The 16,656-nt window shown below is 39.1% G+C and overlaps 1 protein-coding gene and 1 pseudogene across 1 annotated transcript; both read left to right on the plus strand.

The window, feature by feature from the left end:
* The window catches only part of LOC147633095 (uncharacterized), a 51,321-nt pseudogene that overhangs the window by 6,825 nt on the left and 27,840 nt on the right, over positions 1 to 16,656 (plus strand).
* LOC147633097 (xyloglucan endotransglucosylase/hydrolase protein 24-like) lies at positions 7,271 to 9,106 on the plus strand. The gene is made up of 4 exons (XM_086806810.1): positions 7,271 to 7,504; positions 7,987 to 8,091; positions 8,181 to 8,240; positions 8,865 to 9,106. Exons 1-4 carry the CDS (start codon positions 7,339 to 7,341, stop codon positions 9,104 to 9,106), a joined length of 573 nt encoding a protein of 190 aa, XP_086662936.1. The 5' UTR covers positions 7,271 to 7,338.

A 16,656-nucleotide genomic window follows, 5' to 3' on the forward strand; every position in this document is an offset into this window, starting at 1 on the left:
TAGATAGAGTTTCAAGAAAAAACATGCCATTAATTTCAAGGCGAACACACCTCGAAAGAATTACATTACCTTGTTTTGCTTTCTTGGAATTCTTAAAAATCGATAGTTATTAGCTGATGCTTGACAATAGTTTAATCTTCTATTCCATTTGTGCCATCATGCATCTCTTATTATTAGGAAAATTAAATAATTCAATAGCGTATGTAATTTTGTCGTTTCTCTTTTTGAATGACAAATCGATCTTGTTACTAAATGTATGTCAATATCTTTGGAATTCCTCCTTAGCACATGATCCTTCCGCTTTGATTAGACAACTTAAGAGAAACGCACATGTATCCTCTAGTGTCTACCTTGGAGCTATCTAGTTATACCAACCATACATGATAGCCTTGATAACGACCTCATTTAAAGATTTGAACAAAGACCTAAATGTTTTTAGTTTTGCCTTTTCTTTCTTCCCTTTCACTACAAGGGAATGGTCCACATAGTGATAGTGCAATATATTATTTTTGCCTTAGTGCATATGTATGCACCATTTTGGAATTAATATAGTTGTTGGGATCATTGTACATAGTTATTGGGAAAATGATTTATTATCGTTATTCAACAACTAGAACTTGAACCAAAATCAAACACAACAGCTAATCTAGAACTCGAAGAAGAAATAAAAGAAGAGCTTTCAACACAACCACCTCTAATGCCCGAAATAGAAGAGGACAATATAGATGAACTACCTTGTACTCTAACAAAGGAGGCTACACGCATAATTTGACGAAGATGCAGATGGAGAGGTATTTCTAGAAATAGATGTATCTGGGTAGTCATGGATCTAGCTGAGTCAATGATGAGCTATAACATCTTATTTCATTTTTATTTACCAAAAAATACTTGGTTGTTGTCACTATTTTCTAGTTTGGGACTATAAATGGAGGCTTTAGCAAATTGTTGTCATATTTTTTTATAAATATTTCTACATATATCCTTGTATTTAGGATCATTAGTGCACGATTTGGGAAACAAATATTAGCTTTTTAATTTTTATAAATATTGTATTTATTTGAAAAGTACTTAAAAACGTGGTTGATAAGGACTGTGAGAATAAGTGCACACTTGAAATTTGTTTAGAAGTCTTTTTTTTTGATGTGCTTTTCAATGATTACCTCGACTCTTATTCCGACAGTTATTCCGACACCTATCTTGGCGTCAATTGGCGATGTTTATATCGATGTTCATTTTGAAGGCGTAGCCACCATCCAAACTAGGCATCCAAAATGGATCATCATGTAGTAGTGCTAGTGTTGTCTTTCCAGAAGTCGACGACACATTGAACAACCTTGAAACTCACAAAATCTTTCCTATGCTTTCGACCTCCATTAGCCCATTTGAAATCTGCTCCTTCTATGTCGACATGATGCTTCTTCAAATGTCATGGTTGAATATCAAGGGCTTTAGTGACTTTGCTACCACTATATTGTTTTACCATTGATTTATTAGCAATCATGTGGAGTTCTACTCTCTTTGAAGCTAACTTATCACCACTTTACACTCGTTTGACAACACCCAATGATGTCCTCGAATTCTCCACAATTTCCATTTATATTGACTGGCTTGGGAAATCTGTGTTATCCACAACCTTTTTCATATCTGGATGTTGTATAAGCCTAGCCAATTAAAAGCAACATCTAGAGATAGCCAGAGCGTGACTCAAAGGTTTGGGGGCTTCTCACCTTAGCAACAAACGACATCGGATGCTTCCATGCATGCTTCATAAGTGAATCCCTCATAGTTACTCCATGCGTTTATGCATAGCCTTGTACCATATGTGTGCTCAATTGTCTTTCATGAATGTGTATAAAAGAAAGCACCGGTTGTGCCTAGACATAAGTATGACTATACATGGAGGCACATAACATCTCCATTGCTCAAGAAGTTTGAGGAGCGAGAAGGGCATTCAATTAATTGGGCACATAAGAATAATGATTTGCTAATTATATTTGAAAGCATATAACTTATGGTTTGGTAGTATAAAGTTTATGGTCTACGTATATTTTTGTAGGGAATTCCGAAAGAGGAAGGAGGAAATGATGACGATTGGATAGTCTATTTTTTGTGATTTTTTCTGCAACATAGTGATGTAAATGACTCTCTTAGCAATATCAATATAATCAAAATTGTGTGTATAAGGATGTCTTTCTTTCGAACACCTTCCCTTCAGTATCTCTCAAATTTGAGTACATGTTCTGGTACCAATGGTGGCAAAACCGAATAGACTAAGCTAGAAACTCTACCAACCCCAATCTCTCCCATTGTACCACTACAAGAGCTTGAGGGCATACCGACGCTAAAATACCGACGCAAATGTCGAACGTCCGTATGTCCGTCGTAATGTTGGAGGAGTATTGTAGGGCGGGATTTTTTCAAATTTTCATGTCCCGACGCGTATACCGACGACTATACCGACGCATATTCCGACGTGTATACCGACGCACATTCCGTGGCATATACCGACGTATATTCCGACGCATATTCCGTAGCATATACCGGCGCTAGTAAGTTTTTCACAGCCGAGAGCTTATTTTCTAATTTTTTCACACAGGAGGGCGCGTTACAGCTAGAGAAGGCCTCTTTCTCTCCCTCTTCTCTTTCTCTCCCTCTCCTCTTTTTTCCTCTCTCCTCTTTTCTCCTTCTTTCTTCTTTTCTCCTCTTCTCCTTCTCTTAATATGTTCTTGCAATTGCTTTTACTTTTTAATTTAAGAATTAGGATGTTTAGGGTTTTGTATTTTTTTGGCCGCTATGCATGTTGAGAGCTCTCTATGTATGCATAGATCTCCTAATGCATGCATAGAGATTTTAGGGTTTTGTATTAGTTCTTTTTCTTGTGTTTAATTTACTAATTAGTTTGTTTAATATTTTGTTTTGCAGCTCTTTCACCTCACCAATCTTTCACCAATCCTCTCCTTCAGCTTTGCAAAAAAGAGGTAGATCCTCTTTCGATTTTTCTTGTTTATGCTATTTTCTATGAATTATTGCATCCCTGTTTTATGGTTTAGGGTTAGTTTTGGGTTCTTGTAAGCTTACACATAGGATTAATTTAATATCTATGCATAAAACCTATCATAAGCTTGCAATCTCTATGCATAGCCTTCTTGCAAGCTTTATGCATAAGCTCTATTCATAGAGCTTGTGAGCTTGTGAAATCTCTATGCATAAGCTCTATGCATAGGCTTTATGCATAGAGTTTGCAAGCTTATAAAATCTCTATGCATAGGTTTCTTACAAGCTTATAAAATCTCTATGCATAGGTTTCTTGAAAGCTTGCATGGACATTGTACATAGAGCTTGCGTAGTCTTCTTGTTGAAAGCTTTTTGAATGTTTTTACTCTCTTATACATATAACATATAAGTCTTATGCTCTGTTTTTCTATGCATAAGGTATTCTCTTTATTCATAGAGTTTATATATGTTATCAAGGTAAGATCTATTATCCATGTAAAACAAGATCATGTTTATTACACCATTGGGTGATGGGATTAAGGGTTAGCATAGTGCATAAGGCATATAGCATAGAGCTTATGCATAAGTCTTGCATAGAGCGTATGCATAAGACTTATGCATAGAGCGTATGCATAAGACTTATGCATAGAGCTTATGCATATGGCTTATGCATAGAGCGTACGCATAAGACTTATGCATATGGCTTATGCATAAGGCTTATGCATAGAGCTTATGCATAAGACTTATGCATAGAGCGTGTGCATATGGCTTATGCATAGAGCGTGTGCATAAGGCTTATGCATAGAGCGTAATTGCATAGAGCGTGTGCATAAGACTTATGGCTTAGGGATTGTTGGAATGCAATTGCAAATGCCTTGATTGTGGTTAACAAATGCTTATGCAAATGCCATGGTGAGGGCATTGTGAATTGTTGGTTTGTGTTGGAGCTTTTGGATGATGGATTGAGGCATGAGTCCATGCTTTATTGATGAGTTCTAAATTGTAAAAGGGCATGAGTCATGCTCAATACTTGTAAGCCAACAAACTTGTTCTATCATTTGATATTATCCACATCATTTTGTACCTACACTCACCATTGCTACCACTTCAAGTTTCTATAGAATCTAGCAATGTGTGAGGGTACCTTGGCATTGGTTGGAGAGGCCAAGGGGAGAATGGCTTGAACTCTTTGTGCCGTGATTGCTTGGTAAAGCGGTACAAAGGGGGATTAGGTACACCGGTGTGAAGAAATGGCCTCAACCTTCACCTTGGAGGAAAACTCGGTGAAGGGGTGAGAAGAGCTTGGCCGGGAGATCGGCAAGCTTCAACGCGCGTCCTCAACAATCCTCACCATCGACTTTGTGGATGCATTTGCGCAATGGGCCCCTTTTCCGTCATATTGTGTGGATATTGCAAATGCTTTGATGGACAAAGAGTGCATATGATCTTTCATGACATTGTGATATACAAAGAGTATTGCATTGTGATTTGAGAAGTTGCATTTTCATTTGAGATTTGGTTCCAATTACAAAGGAGACTCTGGCGGAATTTTTCCAACAAGGGAGCCAAACAAGCTTATTGATTGGAGATTTACCCCATGGATACACTTGAAGAGTTATTCAGAACTACCAAGGGGAGAAACACCAATCATTTGTAGCCGGATTGAGCTTTGGGACCGAATTTTGGGAATTTCTGGGATTTTACAAAACCCTAATTCAGTCCTAGGGTTTTTGGGATTAGGTCCGAGTGATTACACGACTCTATTCTACTCCTTGAGAGTTTTCAAATGAGCCATAGAACCCCTTAATCGGATATCACAATCTCGGTCAAAGTAGTCATGTTGACTTTCTGGTCAAAGTCAAACAGAATATACTTCCACTTTGACTGAATCAAAATGCTTTTAGGGGTAGGTTCTATCTTCGGTTAGCTTTCTATAGAGCCGTCAAAATCCTAATTCCGACATATATTTTGCGTTTTAGAGCCAAATTACTACTTTCAGCTGTCCCGCAGAGAAAAGAATTATGGTGACTACCAGCAAAGAAAAGGCAAGGGCATCTTGAATGAGGGTTTAGGGTTTATGCATAGAGCGTGTGCATATGGCTTATGCATAAGACTTATGCATAGAGCGTGTGCATAAGACTTATGCATATGGCTTATGCATAGAGCTTATGCATATGGCTTATGCATAGAGCGTGTGCATAAGACTTATGCATATGGCTTATGCATAAGACTTATGCATATGGCTTATGCATAGAGCTTATGCATATGGCTTAAATCATTCATCTGTGGCGCTCAAGAAAACTAATAGAATAATAGAAATCCAAGTACTATGAACAAAAATAATAATCTTGCACAATTAGCAAAAATTAACATAACTCATTTTTTACATAACTTGCAGCCTTTTTCCCTTCACATAAATAAGAATTCTAAATATATTGAAGCTCCCAAATTTTTGAAATCCTCCTATATGCTTCCTCCATAAGATTATTTTTTTATTTTTCTTCACAAACTTCCATGCTCAAATTCTTCTTTGAATTTGTTTATGCTCGGAAACAAGAAACATAAAATTGGGTGTAATATCCTCCCCGACATGTGTGGCTCCTCTGCCACACACACAATATTTAGATCATATTAACAAAAATAGCCCTTGGAGATATTAGAAGAATGCATTTTCAAAGATTGGGATTTTTCTTAGTACAAGAGTGACTTTTTTCAAAAGTTTAAGGTATTAACAATAATAAATCATTTTCCCAATAACTATGTACAATGATCCCAACCATATTAATTCCAAAATGGTGCATACATATGCACTAAGCCAAAAATAATATATTGCACTATCGTTATGTGGGTCATTCCCTTGTAGTGATGAAAGGGAAGAAAGAAAGGGCAAAACTAAAAACATTTAGGTCTTTGTTCAAATCTTTAAATGAGGTCGTTATCAAGGCTAGTTGTCTAATCAAAGGGGAAGGATCATGTGCTAAGGAGGAATTCCAAAGATATTGACATACATTTAGTAACAAGATCGATTTGTCATTCAAAAAGAGAAATGACAAAATTAGATACGCGAGTGAATTATTTAATTTTCCTAATAATAAGAGATGCACGATGGTACAAATGGAATAGAAGATTAAACTATTCTCAAGCATCAGGTAATAACTATTGATTTTTTAGAATTCCAAGAGAGCAAAGCAAGGTAATGTAATTTTCTCGAGGTATGTTCACCTTGAAATTAATGGCGTGTTTTTTCTTGAAACTCTATCTATGAGTGTGCTAAGGGTGTACTTGTAACCTTTGTAGGAAGAGATTTTTGTAGGATATTGCTCATAAAGTGAGAACGATTTTAGTGTGAGGGACAAGCTTGAGTACTTTTGAAGCAAATTGACTAGGGGCATACTTGTAACCTTTGTAGGATGAGGCATTTGAAGGATGAATGTGAATGATTTTAGTGAGAGGGAGAGGATTGAATTTGCAAGCAATTTGACTAGTGGTAAGTGTACATACTTGTGTACCCTTTATGTGGGTAGAATGTGTACTCGCTTGACTAGTTTGGAATCAAATTCTCTAGGGATATACTTGTAACCTTTGTGGAAAGAGAGGCTTTTTGAAGGATGTTCTTAGACTGTGAATGAGTATAGTTTTGAAGCAGTTTGACTAGTGGTGGTGGTGGTAAAGGTAGACTTGTGTAACCTTTGTAGTAGGAAGAGCTCTTTACAGGGCGTTGTCAATAAATAATTCTACTCGGCGTTAGCCATTGGAGCCCGCGAATGCGACGATGGAGTCCCATATAAGGGACAAAGGCTTTTCATAGGACGTTGCCAATGATTTTACTCGACTAGCCCAATGCTGCAATAGAGAAGATCAGGACGTCCAAATATGCGAGCTGGCGCTTGGGAGTCCACTCCAAATCGCTAGGCCACAGCTAGACGCTAGTAACATGCATGATGAGGCAAACAATTGTGCACAGTATATAGTTTTGCTGTTGTTGAGATATGAATAAGGAAGATAGCTCGCTTTAGATGTCCACCCACCACTACACACAACAAGGACAGGGGCTAGTACTCTAACACGCCTTCTCTACTTTCACTGCACATGACTATATATCCCTTATAAATGGGCTGGTGCCTTGAGAGTGATGGCTCACCTTGATTTCATCTCACTCTATGTTGTGTTTGGTCGAGTGTTGTGAATAAGCTGCTGAGCTATATTAAAGGGACTGACTCCATCCCCAGCCCACAAATGCAACGCCATTAGCCGTTCTCTCTCTCTCTCTCTCTCATTCATCACATTCTTTGGGGTACAGTGTGTGTTTAACGTTGTTTTGATTCAAAAGCAAAGATAGAAGGAATGTCGACTAGAATCGTCTTCCTCATTTTGGGCTTGCTAGCGGTGCTCATCATGCCTGCTGCAACCGGTGACTTCTTCCGTGACTTCCAAGTCACTTGGAGCCCATCCAAAGTGAAGGTATTGAATGGAGGAGAGCAGCTTCAGCTACTCTTGGATAGCGATTCGGGTACAATATTATCTCCATCCAAAATGTGAAGGTTTCTATCAACCGTACGTGTATTTAATCGAATCATATGTTGTTATAGCGTTAATGGTGGTGATCGAGTTACCAATTATAATTCTGTAGAGCTTGATATCGAATATCGAGATGTCATGAAGGTTAATATCCTTGCAGGCTGCACTTAATCAAACAAATGTCCAATGCAATGCAGTAGAGCAGCTGCTAGTCTTGCTGATTTGGCAGGTTCATTAATAATGTACATCTACGAGCTAAAGACAATTGCTGATCTATAGTCCAATTATTATGTCTTCTAAGCTAGCGACTACTGCGAGCATTACGAGTCTCAGATAATTGATGATCTATAGTCCAATTAGTATATGTCTTATAAGCTAGCGTCTACTGCGAGCTTGACCTGTCATTCATTAATGTATTTAATGAATGCCTTTATATAAATCGTTCCGTTGAGTTGATGCGTCTAACGTTGGCAGGATCCGGGTTCAAATCTAAGGAGGAGTATCTGTTTGGCAACATCGACATGCAAATCAAGCTGGTTCCGGGAGACTCTGCAGGGACGGTGACGGCCTACTACGTAAGTGTATTAAAGAAATGTGCATACTTGTTTTAGTTCATGATATGCAATGCTTAAATTTGAAGCCCGTTTTGGGCTTCAATGGCTGTGCAGGGCTTCAAATGAAGCCCTACAATATTCTAAAGGCTTCAACCATGAAGCCCAATTTTTCAGGCAAGGCTTCAAATTGAAGCCCTCCTAAATCACCAAGGCTTCAAAAAAATATAGTATATAAATTATAATATATATACTATATAGTATATATATATAATACAGTGTAAATATATATCTATATATACATATATATATATATATATATATATATAGATATATAGTATTATAGTATTATAGTATATATATTATAGTGTTATAGTTTAGATATCTTATAAAATTTTTATATAAAGGTAACTTAGAAGTATAAACGTTTTAACTTACTATATTAAAAATTAAAAGTTATATTTTTAGACTCACCAACTATTCAATCTTATCATGAACGTGGCCCCCTCCCCTCCCCTCTCTCTCTCTCTCTTAGGTTTCACTTTCACTATCTCGATTCTCCTCTCTCCTTCCATGTTCCCGCCCATGCACAGAACTATCTCCTCTCTCCTTCCATGTTCTTTTGGCAATTCATAAAGGTGATCTTGAAGTGGCAGTGGGCACTGTGACGATCTCACATTCAACGGTTAGTCGCGCACTTTCAACGGTTCGAGGGCGGTGTCTGTGTGTGTGTGAGAGGTAAGCGGCGTATGTCTTTTTTTCATGCTATTGGTCTCACAGAAGTTCTGCAACTTTGAGCAGAGAATCGTAGCAAAATGGGTTTTCTTTTGGGGGGCGGGGGGGAGGGGGCGCCAGAAACTCCAGCTCCATTTGCAGGCTTTCTGAACCTCGCCGCTTGTAACACCGTCCGTAGCCCCGCTCCCCCTGTCACACTCGACGCTGCTAAATTGGCTTGGGTGGAGAGAAACTATATGGTGTACAATTATTGCACAGACCACGCACGCTATGCAACGCCCCCCTCAGAGTGCAGAGCTGCTGCATGAAAGGGATGTTGTTTGTAAGCATTTTAACTTCTCAGAAATATTATTATTATCCAGTAATACATAAAAACACCAATAAGAATATCACGATTTATTATCAGCATAGTGGCCAAGTTAAATGTTGCTAACGGAATACGGATTTTTCTACAAATTGAGTCTACTTATGTAATCATTAAATACACCAATATTATTTCTCACACAAGGTAAAGCCATGCAGAGGACAACTCGTTTAAATGCTTAAACAGACTTAATTCTTCAAATTATGTCTCTGGTTATGCAACCCCATTTGTTGGTACAGCTCTTGAAAGTTAACCTTTCTCCATCAATATTGCAACTGTACCTTCCACCTAGAGTTCAAGCTCTCATCATACAAGAGAGGGAGAGAGAAACCAATATAGCTGTCCAAAACACATGTGAGATTTTGAACAATCTACTAGAAGGCTCGTGTGCTCCAAGCAAATGTCCAGATGTCTCCACTTTGCCACTTTCTTCGACGTGCACCTTATAAAAAAATAGAACCTCGACTCTCCAAAGGTTCAAAACCATCTCCCTACACACAACACTAATTAATTAACGTAAAAAACCGTTTCAGACCCTTATTAACATAAATGAAGCATATTTTACATTCCTACCAAGGCGTGCCATTAAATGTTACTAACACAATATTGATTTTCCTATAAACTAAGTCTATTTATGTAATCATTAAATACACCAATATTATTTTTCACAGAAGGTAGATAACTTGTTTAAACGCTTAAATAGACTTAATTCGTAGATTTAAGTCTGTTCATGCTATCATTAAATACACCAGAGCTGCTGCATGAAGGGGATGTTGTTTGTAAGCATTTTAACTTCTCAACAATATTATTATTATTTAGTTATACATAAAAACACCAATAAGAATATCACGATTTATTATCAGCATAGTGGCCAAGTTAAATGTTGTTAACGCAATATGGATTTTTCTACAAATTGAGTCTACTTATGTAATCATTAAACACACCAATATTATTTTCTCACACAAGATAAAGCCATGGAGAGGACAACTCGTTTACATGCTAAAACAGACTTAATTCTTCAAATTATGTCTCTGGTTATGCAATCATTAAATACACCATTTGTTGGTACGTCATCTCTTGAAAGTTAACCTTTCTCCATCAATATTGCAATTGTACCTTCCACCTAGAGTTCAAGCTCTCATCATACAAGAGAGGGAGAGAGAAACCATAAAACTCGTGTCAGATTTTGAACTATCTACTAGAAGGCTGGCATGTTCCAAGCAAAGGTCCAAACGTCTCCACTTTGCCACCTTGTTCGACGTGCACCTTATTAAAAAATAAAACCTCGACTCTCCAACGGTTCAAAACCATCTCCCCACACACAACACTAGTTAATTAATGTTAAAAACCATTTTGGACAATAATAAAATATACCAATATTATTTTTCACAAAAGGTAGATAACTTGTTTAAATGCTTAAACAGACTGAATTCTACGAATTAAGTCTCTTTACGGTATCATTAAATACCCCACTATTATTTTCCACAAAAGATAGGACTAAATAGTTTCTCAAAGTTCTACCATACTCCGAGTTACTTTTTCTGAGCAAACCAGAAAATCGAGGCGAGACATGGCAAAAGGCCTCCTTTAGAGAAGTAGATTGATAGTGAAGACTAAGTGAGCAATAAAGGTTGAGGGAGCAATAAAACAAAAGAGAGCATAGTGGTTGTACTTCAACACATATCTTTTCGTACATTTATCAATACATTGACACCAAACCACGTAAATATTCATTGTGAGTTTGAAGAAGAGAGAGTCATGGGTAATGCAAATATTTGCCAATCAAGGGGCATTTACAACACAATATTGGGAACTCAAAATGGATTCACTACTCAAAATTGGGTGCCAAAAACTAGGGAAGACAATATCTAGAAAGGGGGCTACAATGGGCATAGCATCAGTTGGACATTTTTCTCGATGAGAACATGACATCACATGAGAGCTTGTCATCATATTGCTAAGTTGTCAACTCCTGCATACATCTTATGCAGATCATCAAAGTTGGTTCAGGGCAACCATGCAACATGGCCTTCAGTTGATACATGTTGATGATTAGAAGTGTCCTTCTCCCATAGGAATTTAACCAAAGTCTACAGATGTAGGAAGTCTGCAATTTGTTAAGCTAGAAAGGGGGAAACATGTGAGGGAGTAAAATGTGATGCATGATGTCACACATCACACTTTAATTCTCTACATGTTGCCACCATTGGGCATTACAATGAGGCCTACTTGCACCCTTGTTTGTGTCGTCGCCTTCCTTAACCTTCCACCCTTGATAGTTGTGGTCGTACGAAGCTGTTGTGATTGTCTCTGATTTGTTGCCTACACCCAAAGATGGAAACCTCCACACTTCGAATCTAGTGAGAGGATTATAAAATGTGTTGGAAACCATCGAATTCAGAAATGAAATGTACGTTTAAAGATCGAATGTTTTTGCAATTACAAACAATGATACGTTTGTTTTCAGGACTTGGCATGCAAGACAATCAATTCAACTTGAGCGAGCTTGGTTTAAGGGCAAGGGGAGAGGTTGTGATTTTGAATCCTAAGGTACCCTTAGAGAAATTTTGTTGATGGTTGGAGGTTCGGGACATCAATTTAGAAACGTAATTTATAAAGCAAGGTCTTCTTTCACAACATAGTATCTTCTTTGAATTTAAACTAGGGACTCAAAACACCTCTTGAAAGACACCCTATGGGGTTACTCATACACGTTTGTGTGGCCCACTTGCAATTCACATTCCATAGAATATGTAAAAAATGAATACATGGGCCATTGTGTTGAAGACAAAGGCTAAAACAAAAGCTAATGGTAAGCTGACAACATGGTACGATACTAAATTGATGTATGCACAAGCCCACTGCCATCCATAGCCTCTGGTAATACCTGAAGAGCATAGTTTAAAGATGCACAAAACATTGAGAATCGCTCAATATGACCACCTAGCAGAAACGCACTCCTAGAAAGAGCTGAGACAATCCACAAGAGATTACAATGCATACCTAAAAGAAGTGTTAGACCCCTACCCTTCTAACCCTTGATAAATACAAAGCGAAAGAGCCTATAAATAAGGTAGAGAATCTCACCCGGGGCCTCGAAATGCAATGACCTAAGGTTTGGCTATTCCACTTGACTATCAATCGTTGATTCTAGAATAGATCCTTACCCAAGGAATACATGTGATTCCTCCCCCTTGAGTAAAAGCCATAGACAGTCCTCTCCACTTGTAAATCCTAGGTCATTGATGATCCTAATTCCCCATTTTCCAATTATCCCTTCATAATTATCCAAAAAAAAATTGGTTTTGATTTGGAAAGTATCCGTAAATTCTCAAGTCCACCCTACCACCCACGTTCCTAGGACATCCACTTTTTTACTCTGACAGATGCATAATTTCATCCTAGAGCCTGAAAGATTTGTGTCGCCGTCTTCCTTAACCTTCTGCCCTTGATAGTTTTGGCCGTACGAAGCCCTTGTGATTGTCTCAGGTTTGTTACCTAGACTCAGAGATGGAAACCTCAACACTTTTGATGTAGTAAGATGATCATAAAATGTGTTGAAAACCATTGAGTTTAGAAGTGAAATGTACGTTTAAAGATCCAATGTTTTTGAAGTTACAAATATTGCTATGTTTGCTTTCATGACTTGGTGTGCGAGACAATCAATTCAACTTGGTGTGCGAGACAATCAATTCAACTTGAGCGAGCTTGGTTTAATGGCCAGGAGAGAGGTTGTGATTTTGAATCCTAAGGTACACTTAGAGAAATTTGTTGATGGTTGCAGGCAAGGGACATCAATTTAGAAACATAATTCATAAAGCAAGGTCTTCTTTCACAACCTAGCATCTTCTTCGAATTTAAACTAGGGACTCAACACCTAAACAGGACATTTGGGATCCCATTCTTCCTATCTCTCTTAAGAATGTTCACATATGTACTTTGCATATGTGAAGCAAAGATAAGAACAATTGAAAAGCTTCGAAGATTGCATCTTGATTATGCATATTCTTTTAAACCAACATCGTTGGTGGCAGATCAATGTATTGATAAATGTTTAGCATTGTGTATCAAACATGGGCTTTCATGGGGGTCACGTTCATTTGAGAAAAGATCCAACAGTTTCACAGAAAACACGAGATGTCTTGGTAGATGTCTCCATGCGAGGTGCAACAGCTAGAAGATTTTTAGGAAACCATAGTAAAAAACAAGTGAATGCTACATGGGATTGTTGGAAAGAATTGTGTGAGATCACGACAATGTTGCCAGTACACCACGGCTAGCAAATCTTAGAATGGAGGTTTGGAAGCATCTTGACATCTTTTTAAATGTTCTTAGACAACAGAAGACATCATGTACATATGTGCAAGAGTACAAAAGTTCTATTACAAATCTCATTCAAATAATCAAAGAAGCATGGGGAGAAAACGATATCACATACTATTTGGTAAGACTCCTTTGTATTCTCATGATACACTCAGTGGAATTGACATATGCTAATTTTATTTTTTTGTTATGCAACACATCCTCCATGTACATGGGCCATATTTTGTTGAGGAGCATGGACCCCTAGCAACATACAGTAAGCAAGGGATGGAAAAGTCACATTACTAGTCATGCACATCATTCTTTCGGAGCACAGGACATGGTGGAGGGGCTACAAGAACCAATGCTCTTGCAGAGTTATTCAATTGGTTTTTCAAAAGACAACTACAAAGAATCCCTCATCAGAACCTACAGGAACCATAGGTACTCCTTGACTAACTTGTGGTACCATAGCCTGGGCTTCAGCGGGCTTCATCCTCTCAATCACTGCATTCATGGGTGTAGCCTCCACTCTACAAATTTTTGGCTGTGCTACAACTGGAATCATCCCCAGCTAATTCATCTGTTGCAACTTCCAATCCTTTGATTTGGCAATCTCCACCGCATCCTCATAAGACCTGGGCTTCTTTAATTCCACCTTCCAGCGAATACTCCTCTTAAGCCCGGCTACAAACTTGTTTTTCTTCATCATGTCAGGAGGTACCTGGTCTTCCCCTAAAGCCCTGCATAAAGTCTCCCACAGCAAAGAGAATTTCTTCACATAATCATCAATTGATTCCAACTCACCCTGTATCAGAGCTTGTACCTCATGCCAAACCTTGTCGGGGTCTTCTACCTTCTTAAACCTGTTGCTAAGTGCTGTCTTTAATCTATTCTCAGTCATATCGATACGTGGAACAGCAACCCTCAATGACTGCTCATAAGCTCTGTACCAGGTCCTTGCATCCCCTTTCAAGCAGATGCTCAGTTGCCGCAACACCTGTACCGACTCATTGATGTGGTTGCTTATGCACGCAACCTCCATTCTTTCAAGAAAGTCTGCTACATCTTCATTAGGACCACCAAAAAACTCTGGATAAGACATCATTTTAATCCCCAAACTTCACCTCAAATTCCAAGAAAAACACCTTCCCTGAAACCTTCAACTCCTAGGGCATACACCCTTGTAAACTGAAGAAAATACCTGAGCTATCCTCAGTGGGGGCACCAAAAAGATGTGAGGCAGAAACAAGGAAACAAACACTAGGCCTCTATAGCCTTCCACATCACAAACTTTGGACACAACAACAAAATGGGGGCACCAGAGACGATATCATACATGTCTCACCACATCTCTCTCTTACCCCACACAAACCAAAGAAAAGACAGCCTCAACGGCTCACACATCTCATTATCAAGGCCTTTTATTTGTCGGCAAGGCTAAGCCACTCACATATCATCAACACAAACCCTATTTGTCCATTGACAAGGGGTCATCCATCACACATAGCTTTTTATCAATTGACAAAGCGTCAACCCACTCTTCCTCGCACTCTCCTTTTATCACACACTCACACTGCAGTAACACTGCGCTCCCCAACATATACGCATGTACCCCATTTGCTAAACATGCACATATACACTCGTAAGCTACTGCTGGCTGTTGCAGACACACACCCGCGCTCACCTCTTACTCAAGACACACAAACATCCCTTGTATGCTTGTTGTCGTTGGCGCCACCTCCTGCGCACACACAGAGGCCGCCCACCTTTATAGTCACCAACCCATAGTCGATGTAGGCGAGTGCGCTAGCAGCCCAAGCAACCTACACCTATCCTCTGTCACCAACCATGTCCAAGACAAGCAAGGCAACCCCCTGACAATCGGCAGCCCCCAATCGATGTTGACACCTTTGCTCCCTGAGGTATCCCCTAGCCAGTCATCCACAGTACCAAGCGGCTCCTTAGCTCTGCCCGCTCACACAAAAAAAAACCCTGCCCTCCTGGCTCCGCTGGCTGGTCCTAGAAGTCTCCTTCCGTCTCCAGGCGGCAACTTCCTTCCTCTTCATCTGCCTTTCACACTGTCAAATGAAGCCTCCTCCCGTTCGGTCTGCTCACCCTCGAAGTCTCTTTTGGTCTCTCGACGGTAACTCTTCACACCCAACCCAAAAATAGCTCGCCACCTTCTGGCTCCTTCTTTTCATGATGGCGAGAGAGTTGGCAGCAAGGCAAGCGGCCAGCTGACTCTTCTTTCGCTTGCCACTTGGTGGTGTTATATATATATATATATATAAATTTCTTTAAAAGGTGGTTCCCATGCCACACTGCAGTGCCTATCAAGGCCTTTATCAAGATCTTTTGAACACCAAAATCCACACACATACTACGTCTCATCACCATGGCTATCATGCCCAAACCCCCTGAAATGTGGAGACATACGGCCATTCCAAATCTACACAGTACATCCAAACTCAAGTACAAAGAGCAAATTATATTTAGCTGGCGTTCCTTGTAGATTTTAGTATTTACAGTCTAAATTGGGCTCTCTCCACGTAAAGCAGCATATGTACATCTATCTCCACCAGAGGCTCATCAAAGCCCCAATCATTGACATCCTCATGCTCTTCCACCTCTTGTTTGCACACATCCAAGACACCCTCTTGACAAATAGAAAGCTCATACAAATAAAACTTCAAGTCTCAAGCACCTTCTCCAAAAAAAAATGCATGTACTAACTCACTGTAAGGCCATTCAGTCTGTACATTTGCCAGGGCATTCAGGGCAAAGTTTTATTGCATACCATGCATCCCATATGTACACGAACTCAAAACACCTTTATAGAATTTTGCTTGACAGTGTGAAGGCTTGCTTTATAGAAATTGAAGGAATCCTTTATCGCACCGTTCTGGAATGGCATCTTCCCCATCACCAACTCATGCCTCACCAAGTTCTCCAATAGGTGGTTCAAAGCCTTCATCTCAAAGGTCTACCTCACCAAGAACACCTATTAGTTTGTAGTCTTCACAAGTATCTCCATCTAGGTCCAAAGTTTCCAAAAAGAGAGGGCTTTCCAAATCTCCTACAACAGTTACAAAATCATATAAGAAACTGAAGGAAACAAGCCAACCCTCTCCAATCAACAAAGCCTATTGGGTCCTCAAATCTTTCTCTTCATGCACTAGATACCCAATC

The sequence above is a fragment of the Cibotium barometz genome, chromosome 12, assembly GCF_041138505.1.
Source record: "Cibotium barometz isolate CiBa-2024 chromosome 12, ASM4113850v1, whole genome shotgun sequence".
Lineage (NCBI taxonomy): Eukaryota > Viridiplantae > Streptophyta > Polypodiopsida > Cyatheales > Cibotiaceae > Cibotium > Cibotium barometz.